The 19,118-nt window shown below is 46.7% G+C and overlaps 1 protein-coding gene across 2 annotated transcripts; it reads right to left on the reverse strand.

Moving 5' to 3' along the window:
- Positions 1-3,198: 3,198 nt before the first annotated feature.
- LOC310680726 (kunitz-type serine protease inhibitor vestiginin-5-like) lies at positions 3,199-7,882 on the reverse strand. 2 transcript variants are annotated; one of them, XM_083447745.1, is made up of 4 exons: positions 7,203-7,880; positions 6,897-7,068; positions 5,309-5,476; positions 3,199-3,348 (listed from the first exon to the last, which is right to left on the reverse strand). In XM_083447745.1, the coding sequence occupies exons 2-4, from the start codon at positions 6,976-6,978 to the stop codon at positions 3,344-3,346; spliced, it is 255 nt and encodes an 84-aa protein (XP_083303871.1). In that variant the 5' UTR covers positions 6,979-7,068; positions 7,203-7,880; the 3' UTR covers positions 3,199-3,343. The 2 variants fall into 2 exon arrangements, with proteins under 2 accessions (XP_083303871.1, XP_083303872.1); XM_083447746.1 differs by having other exon boundaries at positions 6,897-7,882.
- Positions 7,883-19,118: the final 11,236 nt, after the last annotated feature.

The following is a 19,118-nucleotide window of genomic DNA, read 5'->3' on the forward strand; positions in this document are numbered from 1 at the left end:
CTTAAGGGACAGTATGTGATGTGATCAAGCAGTATGTGGACAGTATGTGATGTGATCAAGCAGTATGTGATGTAGTCTTAAGGGACGCGGGTGGCGCTGTGGGCTAAAGCCTCAGTGCCTAGGGCTTGCTGATCGAAAGGTCGGCAGTTCGAATCCCCGCGGCGGGGTGCGCTCCCGTCTTTCAGTCCCAGCGCCTGCCAACCTAGCAGTTCGAAAGCACCTCTGGGTGCAAGTAGATAAATAGGGACCGCTTACTAGCAGGAAGGTAAACGGCGTTCCGTGTGCTGCGCTGGCTCGCCAGAGCAGCGATGTCACGCTGGCCACGTGACCCGGAAGTGTCTTCGGACAGCGCTGGCCCTTGGCCTCTTTGAGTGAGATGGGCGCACAACCCTAGAGTCTGTCAAGACTGGCCCGTACGGGCAGGGGTTACCTTTACCTTAGTCTTAGGCGTGTAGTTTGGGGGATTAGTAACTAATAAAAGTTGGGGTCTTCTTTTGTTCTGGGCTTCCATCTTGCTTCATCTTGTTGTGGGTGGGAGTCCTGTCATGACAGTATTCAATAAAGGCCAAGCCTACAGGCTGCTGTTTTGCTCCAAGTTATCCTGGTTGGTGTCTTTGTTTTTGTCCAAGGGAACCCTTGGATTTTTCCATTAACAAGTTTAAACTCACATCAAGATTAAAACTCACATCTGGGTGGGCTTGTCTAAGCAAAAATGCTTTTAGCAGGCACTGAAAGGAAGACCTTGAATGCAGGTAGGTGCCGCCATGCTAAAAGGTATTATGTGACAGGTGTAACTGTGCCGGTTCTGCAGATGGAAGCGATTGAGTGGGTGCATCTCAGGTATGGCAACCTTGCAGATAAACTAGCCCTCAGGAGGAATCCGCTCCACAGGCCACACACACTCTGCCATGGCTCCACTCCTTCCTCGACTGCCTTCCCCTGGCTGGGATTTGTCTGAGGATGCCCCTTGCTTGCCCAGATGGCAAGGTGGGGGGGGGGGTGAACAGAGGAACTGTAGCGTTCCCAAAGCAAGGAAGGATTGGACTCTGATTCGTAGAATTCACACGAGGCTTGACCAGCAAGACTCTGGAAGGAGGTGCCAATAAATAATAATTCCTGTCCACCCCTCGGCCCAGGTCGTTTTATTCACAAAAGAACTTTTTACACAGTGTTCGTAAGAACCAATCAGATTTCCTCTGAGCATTTCAAAAAACCCCACGTGGGACAAAGTTAAAGATTAAAACTACAAAGAGCTAATTTCCTACTTGAGCATGCATACGTAATTCAGAGTAAATAAAGGAGGAAGCAAGGAGGAATGCTTTTAGGAAACTCCAGAGGTCATAAACAGCAATAAACAGGAGAAGAAGGATAGGTAGTATTTACCATCTCCTTGTGAAAGATTAACAAACTACATGAAAGCTACCTTCTGTCTTTATGACCCAGGATGCCTGATGAAGCAACTGGCCTGTGTATTTAGAATGCTGATACGTGACTGTCGGGTGTACAGAAAACAGAGATGCAGGGGCTTGTGGGATTCAATCAGAAATTATTGTCAATGAATTAAACCCAGTCAACGCAATGCATTCATCGTGGACACAATGGCTTGCTCCATATTTCATAATTCCTCATAGCAATCCCACCTGACCCCCACACTCTGGATCTTTGCACCCCTACAAGGAACCACTTTTGCATGGCCAGAGACTGATCCGCAGTACAAAGATGCAGTGGCTCTGCCCACCTTTTGCCACTGACCTCGTCCAGCAATGGCATGTGTCTCCAGGAATATCGCCCAAGATTGCCTTGAGCGGAAATAAATTCCCTGTGGTGGGCCAAACCCAAACCCTGCAGGATCACTGTGAGCGCTCTGTGATCCCCCCACATTCCCAGACTGGGTGGCTACAGCGCCTTCTTCCCTGCAGACCCTCTGGGGAGCTGAGAGCAGCAAAGGGGGCCCTCTGCCCTCAGAGGCTGAGGGTGGTGGCCCCGGGAGAGAGGGCCTTCTCAGCGGTGGCCCCTGAGCTGTGGCACTCCTTCCCCACAGAGGGGCGCCTGCCTCTGCCCCTGAGGTCTGTGTCTTTGGCTGCACCAAGCCCAAAACTCACCCCTGCTAGGTGCTCTGCCATGCACCCTGCAGCTTTTGGAAATTTCGGTGGTCAAGTTATACTGCCTACACAAAGGGAGAAAAGGTCTCTTTCGCATCAAGATGAGATACGTAGGAGTCTGGCAGGACATTTTGCCTTCATTTCTCCCTCCTGACACATCACGATCTTGTTTTGATCATTAGATAAAATAAAAATGCATGCAGGTTTCCAGCTATAGGCATCCACAAGCCAAACTGCTCTTCTGATAAAGGCTTTGATGCTGCAGAAGTCTTTAGGAGCCGGTCCAGGTCAGATCTCCAGCATGGCTGGGGAAAACCTCCATGTCAGCCACCTTCTGCCCTCCATATGTGCTGGACTGCAGCTCATAAGAGCACAAGAAGAGGTTGCAGGATCAGGCCAACAGCCCATCTAGCGCAGCATCCTGTTCTCTCATAAAGCCCAAATTGCATTCCAGTATATACCATTTTTCACTTGGTTTCAAACTGATTAATATTAAGCCTCTTGCTTCATTTGTTTAGCCGGTTATGTTTCCTGTTAACAACACAATGAACAATCATTTCCACATACCATTTCAACGGAGGTATAAGGTAAAGGTAAAGGTACCCCTGCCCGTACGGGCCAGTCTTGCCAGACTCTAGGGCTGTGCGCTCATCTCACTCTAGAGGCCGGGAGCCAGCGCTGTCCGAAGACACTTCCGGGTCACGTGGCCAGCATGACAAGCTGCATCTGGCGCGCCAGAGCCGCACACGGAAACGCCGTTTACCTTCCCGCTGGTAAGCGGTCCCTATTTATCTACTTGCACCCGGGAGTGCTTTCGAACTGCTAGGTTGGCAGGCGCTGGGACCGAACAACGGGAGCGCACCCCGCCGCGGGGATTCGAACCGCCGACCTTTCGATCGGCAAGTCCTAGGCACTGAGGCTTTTACCCACAGTGCCACCCACATCAACGGAGGTATAAGACATACCAAATGTGGAGCATTTGAATTAAATAGATTTGATTCCTCTTGTCTGCAAACTTCCCTCCAGGGAAATTTGCCTGGAAGAGATGTTCCCTTGCACTCATGCTGATAAGAACACCATTTCACCCGGAATCAGGTACTAGTCAGGTTCCATTTATTTGGAGAGGAGAAACACAAAGCGAAGCCCCAGCAGGAGATGCTGCCTGGTGCAGAATCTTGCCCCTCTTCTCAACTGCTTCTCAGGTGGTGCTCAGAGGAATCTTGTCTTCTCCAGCATCCTAGTTAGGCTGTGGGGAGAAGAGGCGGCAAGCGTCAGCCTCACGGGACTCATCCTGACTAAAGGCTTTCCTTCTCTCGGTCAGAGTCAGGAGAGGATTTGGTGGAGGAGATCCTTGGCGATAAATTGATTTATTAATTTTCATTTCATAAAGAAACAACCCTTGAAAGCAGTTTAGGTTAGTAAGACAGAACTAAACTTCGCAGAAGCCGTGCTGGTTTGTCTTCAGCAAGACTGATAATTTTAGTCTTCACCCAGAATGGACAACAAGCCAAGAAACCTGCCCAGGGCTCTCCTCCAGAGGCAGAGAGGGAAATACAGACCTGCCAAGTGTCCCTATTTTCCAAGGACAGTCCTGGATTTACAGAAACCATCCTAGTTTCTGATTTGATCCTGGAATATCCCTCTTTTCCTTAAGAAATCCCTATTTTCACCAGAGGAATGTTGGAGGGTAGGGAGTTCTCTGACCCCAGAGCCAAGCAGATAAGTAACTATGCAACCTTTAGAAGACATCTGAAGGCAGCCCTGGATAGGGATTTTATGGTTTTATATACTGTATTGGCCTGAATATAAGCCTCCCGCCCCCTGCAAAAAATTCTGACTGTGAAAAGTTAAAGCGCGGCTTCAATTCGCAACCTTACAAAATTTGGCTTTTATGATATCGCTGCTGAAACAGACATACGGTAAAACGGAACAGGTGTGAGAGCCTGCAGAATTTTAAGGGAGCAGCTTATATTCAGGTATTGTCTTTCTCCCCCCCCCCCCATGAATTTTAAAGGTGCGGCTTATATTCTGGTGCGGCTTATATTTGGGCCAATACGGTTTGTTGGAAGCCACCTGGGCAACCCTGTCAGGTGGGCGGGGTATTCTTCTTCTTCTTCTTCTTCTTGAATAGGACGTCCCTATTTTCACTGGAGAAATGTTAGAGGGCATACATATAGTTATTATATATATATATACATTTTTATTGTTTTTTTTTACATATCAGTTCCAACAGTCATACAACATATCTTCTCATCTTATACAATGTTTTAGACTTCCGTCAACACCTCTGATGATTTTCCGTTCTTTATCACTTATTCTGCATTTCTTAATTTCCCTATTACTCTTAATTATCATTAACTAATAGTTCATCTCATAGTCTTTCTTGCAATATTTCCAATAGTCCACCTTACAAAACTTCTTGCAAACCTAGTAGCGCGATCTGTTCATCACAATTGCTTTTCAAATAGTTCATATATTTACTCCAGTCTTCTAAGAATCTCTGGATATATGCATATAGTTAGACTGTGGAACTCACTGCAACAGTGGTCTCTAATTCACAGAGGAGGAAGAGAACTCTGCCAGTGGCTTCTAATCGCAATGGCCATGTGCCCCCCCTCCAGGATCTCAGGCTGCAAGCCATAAAAGAGCTTGAGTGACCATGTTGGGAACAGGATGTTGGAACAGCATGAAAATCAGAAAAGCCCTGGAGACTTCCCTCCAACTTCCCTCAGATGAAAACAGGGACATTTCTCACTCCCCCACCAATGGACGCTTCTCGGCCCCCCATTTTGTCCTCCCCCCACAGAGCATTTCCCACCACCACTTCACCAAGGGGACACAGCACACATGCCCTCCGCCGCCCAGGGTTCGAATCCCCACCCAGCCGAGAAGCTCCCTGGGTGGCCTTGGGAGCCAGTCGCGACCTCTCAGCATAACCTACCTCGCAGGGTTGTTGTGCGGATTAAATGAGGAGGAGAGCCACATGGGCCACCTTGAGCTCCGTGGAAGAAAAGGTGAGCTACAAATTCTTGGGGTTGGACTAGATGACCCTTGGGTTCCCTTCCAGCTCTACGATTCTGTGAAATGTGATGACCAAATAGCCCAATAACTAAACCTCTGGGATTAAACATTTTAAAATGGGCTTCTGTAGCTGAGCAACCCTCTCTGCGGGATGGGGGCTTCTCTGGGGGGGGGGGGGGGCTTACCATATCTGCTGCAGGCAGCTTCACACAAATTCCGACTCTCAAAGTTGTTCTCGTTCCCTTGGCATCCCCCCCAGCTGAAGGGCAGGCATTCCTTTTTCTCATAGCTGTAGTACCAGCGCTCTTGCAGGATAAAGCAGAGTCCTTCGTCCGGAGGGATGATGCAGATACCTGGTGGGGGCAGAGGAATGGGGGCGCTGAGAAGCCTGGAAAGCAGAGAGTTCAAAAAGAGACAGAGACCACCTGGGTCAGGAATAGGCAACCTCGGCCCTCCAGATGTTTTTGGCCTACAACTCCCATGATCCCTAGCTAACAGGACCAGAGGTCAGGGATGATGGGAATTGTAGTCCCAAAACATCTGGAGGGCCGAGATTGCCTATGCCTGACCTAGGTGATAAAGGCTCTGGAAAGGGCTCAATGAGTTGGATCTGCTTAGCCTGGAGAACAGGAGATGGAGAGGTGAACCTAGAACCATCTAGGTTCTAGGATCCAGGGAGGATGGAGCAAGCTTGCTTTCTGCTGCTCCAGAGAAGAAGATTCAAATTCCAAGAAAAGAAATTCACACCCAACCTTAGGAAGAACTTTCTGTTGCTGAGAGGTTAATAATAATAATAATAATAATAATAATAATAATAATAATATATTATTTATACCCCACCCTTCTGGCTGGGTTTCCCCAGATACTCTGGGCGGCTTCCAACAAAGATTAAAAATACATTAAAGCGCCAGTCTTTAAAAACTTTCCTAGACAATGCTGCCTTCAGATGTCTTCTAAAAGTCAGATAGTTCTTTATTTCCTTCACATCTGGTGGGAGGGCGTTCCACAGGGCGGGTGCCACCACCGAGAAGGCCCTCTGCCTGGTCCCCTGTAACCTCACTTCTCACAGTGAGGGAACCTCCAGAAGGCCCTCAGCGCTGGACCTTGGTGTCCGGTCAGAACGATGGGGGTGGAGACGCTCCTTCAGGTCTACTGGGCCAAGGCTGCTTGGTGGACTCCCTCCAAAGGTGATGGCTTTTAAGCAGAGGTTGGATGGCCACCTGCCATGAATTCTTTAGCTTCAAGTCATGCATGGCAGGGGGTTGGACTAGATGACCCCAACAGGTCCCTTCCAAATTGACAGTTCTACGAGGAAGGAAAGGGGTGAGGCAAGAGGCAGCAGGTTCAGAGAGAGAGAGCCAGGAAAATGATGTAAGCGGAAACTCAGCGGTGAAAGGGGAAGTCGCAGATCATTTAGTGGATTTCATCAAGAAAGGGGAAAGTGTGGTTGGATGAGAGATGGTGGGGCAATGGGATGGCAGAAGGTGTTCGGGGAGAGGACGAAACAGCCAAGGTGACCTATAGTGGCTAAAGTTTGGGACTCTGTCCTGTAAGGTGTCGCTGAATAAAAGCGTGTCTCTCCTTCAATGGGTACTTTAAAGCAGAGGTTGGATGGTCATCTGTCAAGGATGCTTTAGCTGAGATTCCTGCATTGCAGGGGGTTGGACTAGAGGACCCCAATAGGTCTCTTCCAACTCTACATTTCTATGATTTAGGCAGGGAATCAAAGAACAATCCCCACTGGACCACAAGGGTTTCAAGTCCTGTACTCACCAAGGTCTGCAGACACCATAGGCAACTTGGCCCAGAGGGCAACGAATGCTGGAAGAAGGAAGAAGATGTCCTTGGACCTCATCGTGGTGCTTGGAGAAGGCTCTGAATCCCCAGGACTACTGATGCAGGCTGTGACCCAAGTTGCTTTGCAGCGGACCTGCCCCCGTGCGTTCTGTTTGAGGGAAATCAAGCACCCACACAGCTGAAGCCATTACTTGCAAACCAAGTTTTTGCCACTGAAGAAGAACCTAGGAGGTCCCTGCCATTGCTACAAGTCTGCAAGGCTTCTTCCACAACGATTCTTACCTGCAGGTACAGAGGCCAGGTTGGCCCAGAGAAGGAGGAGGAGCTGCAGAAGGAGAAGAATTATGAGGAGCTCAAATCTCCTTGTGCTCTTTGGAGATGCCCCAAAGATGAGCTGGGGTGAAGTCAATCCTTGCCCCCTCTTCTCTTCCAGCTACAGCTGATGTTGCCCAGATCAGCTCTGAAGCTGGGAGGCAAGACTTGGGCTGGAAAAGAGTCATCTGATGATGAGCTTGGTCGGTTAAGGACATGAAGCATTGAGGAAGCCTTAATTTGAGCTCCAGTGATCAAGGAGTCCAAGAGAGAACACCAAGTGTACAAGGACATCCCACCAGGCGGTATTTTAATGGGAGGACCAACAGCTCCAGGGTTTGAAGCAGGTGGGAGATGAAAAGGTCCCACCTACATAAGGAACAGGGTCCATTTATCACCAATCAACAGGTTACAAGAGTTCAAACTGACCAAAAACAAGCCTTGCGTTGTTCTTCTTATGAAATGGCTGAAGAAATGGCCAGTTACTTCTCATCTAAAATGACGAAAGAGGACGGAAGGGCTCTAGCTAGTCATTAAAAATACAGATGCATGAAAAGAATGAGGAAACCGGGCTCAGGAAGCAAGCTGTTAGGGCAGGAAACCCTAAGAAATCACCAGTTAAGGAGCCTGTTCACCACGTTTGCATGGGCTGTGTGCATGGAGTAAGAAACAATGACGCAATGAAGATACAGAACTTTCTCTCATCTATCTATATTTATCTATCATCTGTCTGTCTGTCTGTCTGTCTGTCTGTCTATATATATCATCGATATCTATCTATCTATACCTATCTATCATCTATCTATCTATCATCTATCTATCTATCTATCTATCTATCTATCTATCTATCTATCTCTATCATCTATATCTATCTATCTATCTATCTATCTATCTATCTATCATCATCTATCTATCTATCTATCTATCTATCTATCTATCTATCTATCATCTATCTATCATCTATATCTATCTATCTATCTATCATCTATCTATCTATATCTATCTATCTATCTATCTATCATCTATCTATCTATCATCTATCTATCTATCTATCTATCTATATCTATCTATCTATATCTATATCTATATCTATATCTATATCTATATCTATATCTATATCTATATCTATATATCTATATCTATATCTATATCTATATCATCTGTCATCTATCTTCATTTTCAAAAACAGGAACAGAGAGCATATTTAACCCCCTACCCCACTTATAATCTTCTTACCGAATACAGGTTTTCATATGACATATGACTTCCCTTCCAATCTTTTCCTGGTTCCGTTTGCTTTTCTACTACTCTGCGTAATCCACATCTTTTTAATCATCCCATTTGTTATATCTTAAATATCCTATCTATTCCAACTCTGCTGGATTTACACAAGACCTGCTACGCATGTATTTGTCTATTCTGGTTCTTGAAATAGTCAATAAACATTATCCATTCCTCCTTACATGCCTTATCTTCGACAGACGACCCAGTTCAACATATTTGAACATTTTACACTGCCATTCTTCCTGAGTGGGTACTAGACTTCTTCTCCACTTTTGTGCCAGTAGGGTTCTAGTTGTGGCATATAGTACTAAACTCTTTTGTTTTTTGGGGACCTCCATTGTTACCATCCCCAAGAGGAAAATTTCAGGTGTTTTGGGGAAAGTTTTTTAAAGTATCTTTTTTAATTCATTCTATATAGTTTCCCAATATTCCTTAATTATTTTTCAGGACCACCACATGTGGATAAAAGATCCCCCAATTTCATTACACTTCTGACATATACCTTTCTCTTTTTTAGCCTTTTTTCGCCAACATGGTGGGTGTTAAATACCATCTGTGGGCCATTTTCATCATATTTTCTTTTACGGCATAACATGCCGCAAAATTCTTATTTATTTTCCACAACTTTCCCCATAATTCATAATCAATATTGTGACCCACATCTTGTGCCCACTTAATCATGCTCGGTTTCACAAATACAGAACTTTCTAAGACATGGCAGCAGAGCCACAGTTAAAGTTTTGATTTCAGCTCATCTCGGAAGAGCAAGTTGCACCAACTATCCCAGTCCCAGAGTCAGGAGGCTCAGAGAAGCAATGCGCTGACCTCAATCCAATATCCCACCAAGGAAATTAACCCATGGCATTTCCAGATGGTTTCTGATGCAAGAAGTAGAATTTCTTTCTCCTTCATGGCAAAACATCTCACGTCCAGGAGCCATTGCTGTTGGAGTGCTGAGAGGTGTCTAATGGCAGAAGTCTTGATGGCCTTTCCAACTCTACAATCCTATTATTCTATGACTCGCAACCACAGAGTATATGGATTTTGGCCATCCCATCTCCTTCTTCTTCCCACGCAGCTCAGCCGGAGCTTCATTGTTCAGTCCTGCCTGCAGTTTTGTCTCTGGGCAGCAGGGGGCATGAGAAGACCTAGAATCATTGAACTGAAGAGTTGGAAGGGACCCAAAGGGTCATCTAGTCCAACCCCCTGCTAAGCAGAAATTTCATGTCGCCATACAGGTGCCTTCAGTTCAATGCAGACGTCTCGGGAGGGTGCTGTGTTGGCACTTCTGAGTAGAATCCAGATACACAAGAAGCTCAGCCTTGCCGCCGCCGGTTCTGGAAGGCTCCTATAGAAGAGTCCCTTACTCACAGAGACTTTGCGCCTGCCCATTAGGGGAAATAGGAAGCCACGAACGTATATTTTTTAGATGTCCTTTTTATATTGAGTTTTGTAGAGACACCATTGATCCTTTGCTGAAGAGGCTCGCCGAACTTTCAGACAAGTCTAAGCTCTTAGGCAAAGATCACAAGACGACCTGGCTGGCAGCCAGATTCTGCGCCCAGATTTGTAGGCACAGATCATCCTCTAGAATAAAATAGCTTACTAGGGAAATGGTGAGTCGCCCTTTGGGGCGCCTCAGGGTCAATTTTTATGGTAGCCCAAATCTCACTTGTACGGGTGTATGTATATATCTCAATTTTAACTCATGAGCTATTGCTGCAATCTGCTCCGATTGTATATTTTATCTTTATGAACGCTGTTTTTACTTTGTTATGTGAGCCGGTCTTTGACCATAATAAATTATCTATCATCCATCTATCTATCTATCTATCTATCTATCTATCTATCTATCTATCATCTATCTATCATCTAATTAGCACTTACATGGGACTAGATTTGCCTCCTCCCTTTGATTCTGTTGTTCTTCTTGTTGACTCAGGGTAACCTTGAGCCGCCTTTATCTGACACTTTCGTCAACTGTTCACCCCTGAACACGCAAAGGGTCAACTGACTATATTTCCATACAGCAAGTTCCAAGCTCAGAAACCTGGAGGGGTTGGGGGTTGGGATTGTGGGAGATTTCTGCATATGTGATGGATGAGCCCTGGTGCAGAAACAGCAGAAAACCATAAATGGTCACAGCTTAGATTCCATCTCAGGGAGGCCCTGATGGCAGGCTGTTCTGTAGCTCTGGGGAAACCACTGAAAACACATCTCTTTGGTGTTCCTGTGTGGGACAGTTGGAGGGCAGGCAAGAGATGTTCCTTCAGGCGTGCCAGAACCACCGTTTGTGGGCAAACCGACTGCTGAATTTTGCCCACAGGGAAGAAGCTGGAGTGCTGTTGCAATGCTGCCCCAGTGACCCTGGAGGCAGCAGACACATCCGGTGCTCTTAGCGGAAGCCTCCAAAGAGTCTTCAAGGGTCGTCCCAAACAAAGCACATTGTAGTAGTCTATACTTGGGGCTCCTAAGAGAGAAACAATAGCCCAGTTGAATAGTGGCTGCCTTGGGGGGTTGCAGACTCTTCTTCCTTGGAGGTTTTTAAGCAGAGGTTGGCTGGCCATCTCTCCTGGATGCTTGAGCTGAGAGTCCTGCATTGCAAAGGGTTGGACTAGATGACCCTCAGGGTCCCTTCCAACTCTTCAGTTCTATGATTCTATGAAGGAGGGCCTAAACATGATTTGTAGCACCCTTTGACCTGACACACCTCCCTCGTTCCATGCCAGAGAGAGCGAGAGAGCGCACCCTTTTCGTCTGCTCCCTCCCACACTGAGCCAGAATCTGCACCTGCATCTTGCAGCAATTAAGGAGACAACAATCCCATTGGAATGGCTGCCTCTCCCTCCCGCCTACACCTCGGCTGATCCCTCTCCATCTCATTTGCCACGAAATTCCCTGCCACACCCAGCAGCAGGGCAGGCGTCCGCGCAGCGAGAGAGGTCAGCTAGGGCACTGGGAAGAGAAACTTGGCTGTGATCTCTGCATCCCAGGGGGTTGGACTAGACGATTCTATCGTTCTAACTCTGGTCACATAGAAGAACTGAAGTCCACCCCTGAAATAAGCCAGGAAGGGAGGGGAGTTTCTCTAGCAATGAGGCACTTTGGGAACAAAGGTGGAGTGGGACCTCTTCCTTGTTCCCTCTCACAACTACAGAGTTCACATCTCTGGCCTGGTGCAACTTTCCCCATGTGAAAAAATTGCAGCCTCTGGGACTTTTTAGTTTAAATTAAAAGGGGGGCAAAGATGGTATGAGTGTGTGAAATGATGAATGGTGTTTTGTGAGAAAGCTTCTCTCTCTCTCCTAGCACTAGAACTCAAGAGCATCCTTCATGTGCAGGGCCCAGGGGTAACCCCTGAAACACCATCCAGGACTGGTCCAGAATCTGAAAGTCCCACTAGGAGTCAGTCTGACAGGGCCAAGGCAGGAAACCAGGCAAGGACAGGTACAGGATCTCAGGCAGGATCTAGCATACAGCAATGTTGCTCTTCAACCTGGGGCGGGGTCCGACAGCCTTTTATCTCTGTCTGGGTAATGGCCGGTCCTGATCCCCCGGCGACTCACCTCCCTGTTTTGCCCGAAGGCGAGCACTCCTCCTGCGAGTACTCAGGTCTCTCCTTCTCTCAGACCTCAGTCTCTGTAGCTCAGGAGACGTCGGTGGGTTACTAGACCCAGAGGCCACCTCAGCCACCCCTGACCCAACCAGTAGCGGAGCAGCTGTAAGTGATGGCCCAGCTGGAGACAACGAGGTCATCCCCGCATCTAGAGCCAGGGCAGGCTCAGGCCCCTGACTCGGCCCAGCTGATGCTTGTTGCGGGGGAACCTGTGCAGACTGGGACTCTCCAGGATGAGGCCCCAAACTAGGTTCAGATGATGCCTGAGGCAAAGGATCCGGTGCGGACTGAGACTCCTCCGGTTCTGAGTCTGAGCCTGAGTCCCACCTGATTCAGGATGGATAAAAGGAAGTCTTTCTTCACAGAGGGCATAAACTGTGGAACTCCCTCCCACAGGAGGCAGGGGATGATGGCCAACTTGGTTGGCTTCAAAAGAGGATGAGACAAAGAGGACGAGTGGGCTTTTGAGGGCTGAAAGCTATGATGGCTAGGCTGTGCCTCCACAGATGGGTGGGTGTAAATAATAAAATTATTATTATTATTATTGTTGTTGTTGTTGTTGTTGTTGTTGTTGTTGTTGTTGTTGTTATTTGCTTCTGAATTCCTGTTGCTGGAAAGCACAAGAGTGGAGAGAGCTTCTGTGCTCGGATCCTGCTTGTGGGTTTTGCATTGGGGCATCGGGTTGGCCACTGTGAGAACAGGATGCTGGGCGAGATGGGCCTTTGGCCTGATCCTGCAGGCTCATTTTATGCCCGTATGGTGATGCCAGTGTGACTGGCACTGATATGAATATGGAGCACCTGCGTGTGGCAGGAAGTGGAGCACCTCATGGCCTCCATAAATGACTTGCTAACCCATTGATCCAGCTTCCCTGCAGGGAAGGGCGTGAAGAAGATCCCGTCTGGTGTGGGGATCCTGAATCCGCATGACTGTGCACCTCCTAGCTGGCTCCAGCCTCCCACTCCAGGTGAGACATTGCTAAGTGCTCCTAAGCAGCAAGAAGATCCAGGGCTGGATTCCTTCTGGAGGAGAGGTCACTGGAGGCTGACTCACGGAATTTTCCTAATATGTGATTGACGTCGGAGGGACGGGTAGAATGTAAGGCAGAGGCCCAAAGAAGCACAGGAGTCAGGAAATCTCAGAGCAGCCATCAGTGGAAAGACCTGTCTCCTTCAGGCTTTCGTCCATGCAGTAGCTGGCTATGGGCCAGAGGGACCTTTGCTGAAGCTGTGGGGACGGTTAGGTCTCAGCTTCTGGACCAATAGGAAGATGAGAATTGATTTTTTCATAGAGTTGGAAGGGGTCCTGAGGGTCATCAGTGTTGGTGCTGAGCTTTAAAGCCCTAAATGGCCTCGGTCCAGTATCCCTGAGGGAGCGTCTCCACCCCCATCGTTCTGCCCGGACACTGAAGTCCAGCGCCGAGGACCTTCTGGTGGTTCCCTCGCTGCGAGAAGCCAAGTTACAGGGAACCAGAAAAAGAGCCTTCTCGGTGGTGGCACCCGCCCTGTGGAACTCCCTCCCACCAGATGTCAAAGAGAAAAACAACTACCAAACTTTTAGAAGACTTATTCTAAAGTTTAGGGAAGCTTTTAATGTCTGATGCATTACTGTATTTTAATATTTTGTTGAAAGTCGCCCAGAGTGGCTGGGGAAGCCCAGCCAGATGGGCAGGGTATAAATAAATAAATAATAAATAAATAAATAAAATTATTATCTTCTCCAACCCCCTAAATGGAACCCCAGCCAGTAATCTGGATGCTGCCTTTTGGGCCAACGTAACTTTCCAACTTCAAGGGCTGCCCCATGCACAGGGCCCTGCAGTAATCTAATTTGGAGCTCCAGCAATTGAATTTATGATATTTCAGTGCATGCTTAAAACACACCTCTGCCCTTGAGTCTTTTCTAGTGCTTACGGTAATATCAGGAAGGAATTCATGGCGCCTTTGCGCTGCCATCTATGTTTTGTTTACATTATTGCGATTTTACTGTTTGATGGCTTTGCCAGGAGACAGGTTGTTTTAGATGCTATATCAACATTTTTATAAATAGAAGGAATGAATGATTGAATGAATGTCTGGCTGGAAAATTAACATCATTGACTTTAACCACACACCCAGGTTGTGAACCTCACCCTTTGTGTGTATTGCATCTCTGTGCTGAACAGGCTGAACTCTGCCTCCTTGCTTGCCAGGTGAATGACTTGATCATCAAAGCTCTGCCTTGCCAGGATTAGGCCTCTGAGTATTGGGCCCCAGGATTCACTGTTTCCAAGAAGAGCCTGGGTGTCATCAGGAGCAGAACATGAGAAAGTAAGAGGAGTCAATGCCCATTGTGGGAAAGCCGCAAGCAGGATCCCACCAACCTGGTTGGCTTTAAAAAAGGATTCGACAAATTCATGGGGGCAGCAGTGCTTCTGAAACCAGCTCTTGTGCTTGCATCCTCCTTGCTGGTTTCCCATAATAGGCAACTGTGAGAATAGGTTGGGCCATTGGCCTGATCCTGAAGGCTCTTCTTATAATAAAATAATAAATAAATTTTTATTTATAGCCCACCCTTCCCAGTTCAGAAAACCGGGCAAACAACAAATTTAAAACACTTAATTGATGCAATAAAAACAGCATAAAATACAGTATAAAACGTGAATAACGATAAATTCATAATTGAAAAATCAATTTAGGGGGGAAAGCAATCCAATAAACATTAGATGATCCCCAGGGATAGCTGGCTAAGTTAGTCCTATTTGGGCCAGCGAGGAGACCAGGTGAGAATTAGCTGTGGGATCCCAGAGCAGGTAATCTTCATAAAAAGGGGAGTGGGAGGGAAGGAAGGGGAATAAAAGATCAGGCTAAGTTCAAATTGAAAGCCAGGCGGAATAGCTCTGTCTTACAGGCCCTGCGGAAGGAGGTTAAATCCTGCAGGGCCCTGGTCTCATGGGACAGAGCATTCCACCAGATCGGAGCCACCACTAAGAAGGCCCTGGCCCTGGTGGAGGATAATCTGGCTTCCTTAGGGCCCGGGACCTCTAAACTAGGATTATTCATGGACCTTAAGGTCCTCTGCAGGGCAGACCAGGAGAGGCGGTCCCGTGAATATGAGGGCCCTAAGCCACATCAGTATGTTCTTACTGATCTGGGGGTCACACCAGCTGTCGTCCTTTTTCGCCAGTGAAGCCACTCTGACCCAGCCGTGCTCACCTGCCCTTCACTTGACATAATACAGGATGACATCAGCCTCTTCAGTCGGCTGCCATAACATTGGCCTCCCAAATCCAGTCTGGTGTATTTGTTTTGGGCACATGTTTGCCACGCCCGTCAAGTGTGTTGCTGGGGTAGCTGTTTCGCGGCCAGACTGACAGATCCTCCATCGCTGGGGTGTCTCCGAGGAGCGAGAGATCAGCCGCCGAGAGCTCCTCTCCCTGTATCTGGGGTGGGGCTGTGTCTCGATCTCCTGTCTTGAGGCTCAGCTCCGGGGTGTGAGGGTGGCAGGTTATGCAGCAAGCGGCAGGAACAGGACAACGGAAGTCGTCTCTCCCCAACCTGGTCATTTCATATTTTTAAAAAATTAAAATTTACATTTTTAACATGTTGACAACACATCAAATTATTGAAATAAAAACACAAAGAATACATTCCTCAAAATCCCCCCCCCAACTTCCCTCAACTTCTGTTTTTTTACATATTAACTTCCACTGCTTGCTTTGTTATACCTTCAAATAAGTTATTTATATTAATTATTGTTTTCTCTTATCCTTTTAACATCATCTTTATAGTTTCTATATTTATTTTTGTTGATTGTGTTTATTTTTATATTTTGACATACCATACATAAGAATGTTTTGCTATTAAAAGCATTTTTATTTATTTTCTGGGGGGGAAATAAGTGTGTTTACTCAAACCCTGCTAGTGAGTCCATTTCTTTACATTGTAGCTATAACATGAATGGTTCCCAGTCTTTTAAAAAATTCTCTGTTGTCTTTGTCTCTAAGTCTTTCTGTCAGCTTCGCCATTTCAGCATATTCCAGCAGTTTTTGTAGCCCAACCTGGTTATTTCAGACCAGTCATTGGATACTTGGGGTTTCTTCCATCTTTTAAGAACAGACGGATGCAGAATACAGTAAACAAGGAAAGCTAAAGTCAAGCTGGGCACTGGGAGAACAACGCTGAGCTAGATGGCTACTGGCTTCATTCGGCCACATGGGACTTCTTACGTTCTACATGACGGAGGTGCCCTGTCTTAGCCCGTTCAACTCGTCTGTTAGTATCTAGACCTGTGGCTCCCAAATTTGTTTGGGTCTCCTCTCCCCTGGTTCCATAAATTCAGTCTCGGTGCCCCCATAGCTGTCAACTTTTCCCTTTTCTTGCGAGGAATCCTATTCAGAATAAGGAAATTTCCTTTAAAAAAGGGGAAACATTGACAGCTATGCCCCCCACCCTACCCTATGAAAAGCATTATTCAGAATACGTAGCAGTTTTCAAGCCCCACTGAGGAATCAAAGAATCAGAAATTGCTGAGCTGGGAGGGACCTCAAGGATTGTCTTGTCCAATCAAATAGCACAAGATATCTGAATCAGATCCAGAACAGTAACAATTAACTGCACATTTGTCCAAAATCCAATTAAAACCATTTCGGTTAATTAACGTGGCAAAATTGTGATGCCGGCTTTTCGAAATCTGATAGGCATTTGCACTGCCAGCTCCTAGTTTGTGCACTAGGCTTTTAAACGTATTTTATTTTTTTAAAATGGCAGAGTGCATTTGGAAATCCAGGTGGTTGAACAGAAGGGCTTTGAACATATCTATGGACAAAATTTAAACAGCAAACACTACCAGTGGGAATGCAGAATACAAAGACTTCCACTCGTAGGGCAGGTCTTTCTTCTCCGCTTTGCCCCCAAAATTAGCTTAGAGACTGAGAAGTGATAAGATAGCCATCTTCAAATAATTGAAGGGCTGGAAGAGGGAGCCAGCTTGGTTTCTGCTACTAGGGGAAGGCTTAGTATAAAGGATCCTAATTGCAAGGAAGGAGATTCTGAGTCAACGCTAGGAAGAACTTTCTGGCCGTATAATAATAATAATAATAATAATAATAATAATAATAATTAATAGTAATAATAAATTTTATTTATACCCTCCCCTCCCCTGCCAGAGCCGGGCTCAGGGCAGCTAACACCAGTAAAATTACAGTAAAAACATCATAGGAAAAAAACAACCCAAATTAAAATACAGGTTAAAATGCAATTTAAAATGCAGCCTCATTTTAAAAGTAGCCCATAAATCAAAATCAAGATCATAAGGGGAGGGAAAACATAGGGGTCAGACTGAGTCCAAACCAAAGGCCAGGCGGAACAGCTCTGTCTTGCAGGCCCTGCGGAAAGATGTCAAGTCCCGCAGGGCCTTGGTCTCTTGGGACAGAGCGTTCCACCAAGTCGGGGCCAGTGCTGAAAAGGCCCTGGCCCTAGTTGAGACCAATCTAACCACCCTGTGGCTTGGGACCTCCAAAATGTTGTCATTTGTGGACCTTAAGGTCCTCCGCAGGGCAGACCAGGAGAGGCGGTCCTGTAGGTACGTGGGTCCGAGGCTGCATAGGGCTTTAAAGGTCAAAACCAGCACCTTCATCCTGACCCTGTACTCCACCGGGAGCCAGTGCAGCTGGTAAAGCACTGGATGAATGTGATCCTGTGGCAAGGACCCTGTAAAGAGCCTCAACGTGGCATTCTGCACCCGCTGGAGTTTCTGGGTCAGCTTCAAGGGCAGCCCCACATAGAGTGAGTTACAATAATAAAGGCTGGAGGTGACCGTCACATGGATCACTGTGGCCAGATCAGGGCGAGAAAGGCAAGGGACCACCTGCTTGATACAGTAAGAGCTGTTTGACAGTGGAATGGACTGACTCCCCTCTGGAAGTTGTAGACTCTCCTTCCTTGGAGGTTTTCAAGCAGAGGTTGGATGGGCCCCCGTCAGGGATTCTTCAGCTGTGATTCTTGCGTCACAAGGGGGTGGACTAGACGGCCCTTGGATGCTAGTCCAACTCTACAAGTCTAGGATTCTGTGACTGCATCCCGCAAGGAGAAATGCTTGAGCTGGTGGGGAGATCTGCTTAGTGCTGCCCTGAATTCCTCTGCATGTATCTTTAATATGGCAATGAAAGTGCAGGCACAGGAAAATGAAAAGGAGGATTAGCAAAGAGACGTATGAGGGATGGCCTAAGCCACACAGGCACTCAATGGAGGTTACACACCCCGAAGCCACACAGGCACTCAGTAGAGGTTACACACCCCGAAATCCTAGGCAGAAGCAGCCTGCCAGGGAGCCAACATGGAGTCATGGGTTGAGTCATGGCCTTGGTCTGGGATGACTCCTGTTTTTGAATCCCACCTTGGGCCTGTTTCTCTCTCTCAGTCTCACCTGCCTTGCAGGGCTGTTGTGAGGATAAAACTGAGGGACTGAACAACATAGAGCTATAGCCAGCGTTGTCTTACTCAGAGTAGACCCATTTAAATTAGGATCTGTCAACTTCAGTGCTTTCCGTTTCATCAGCAAAAAATAAAATAAAAAAATGCATCAACACTTTTGTGTGAATTTCTCATAATAAACACATTTTTTGTCTGGAGTTTTGACCAAAATACATATTTTCATAAGCAATTTCCCTGATATAATGCATTTTTTTGTGAACCCTGTTTGGCTGGAGAGCTGCATCAGGAAAACTGGATGATTTATTTTATTTATTTATTTTAATAAGATTGATGTACAACCAGATTGTAAAGAAAACCCTCCAAGAAATAGGTAAAACGTCAAAATTATCAATAAGAAAAAATAACAACAGTAATTTAAGTAATAAACCACAGGCTAAAAACAGATAAAAATTTGCATCAACTTTCTGAAGTAGGCTTGTTTTAGTGTGAATGATGAAGGGTGGCTTCATGATGGGCTGTCTATTGTTTTCAAAAGTGCAGATGTGGTAAATTCAGCTTTAAATGTAAACCAGG

Source organism: Podarcis tiliguerta (assembly GCF_965153285.1).
Source record: "Podarcis tiliguerta genome assembly, chromosome: 6".
NCBI classification, from domain to species: domain Eukaryota; kingdom Metazoa; phylum Chordata; class Lepidosauria; order Squamata; family Lacertidae; genus Podarcis; species Podarcis tiliguerta.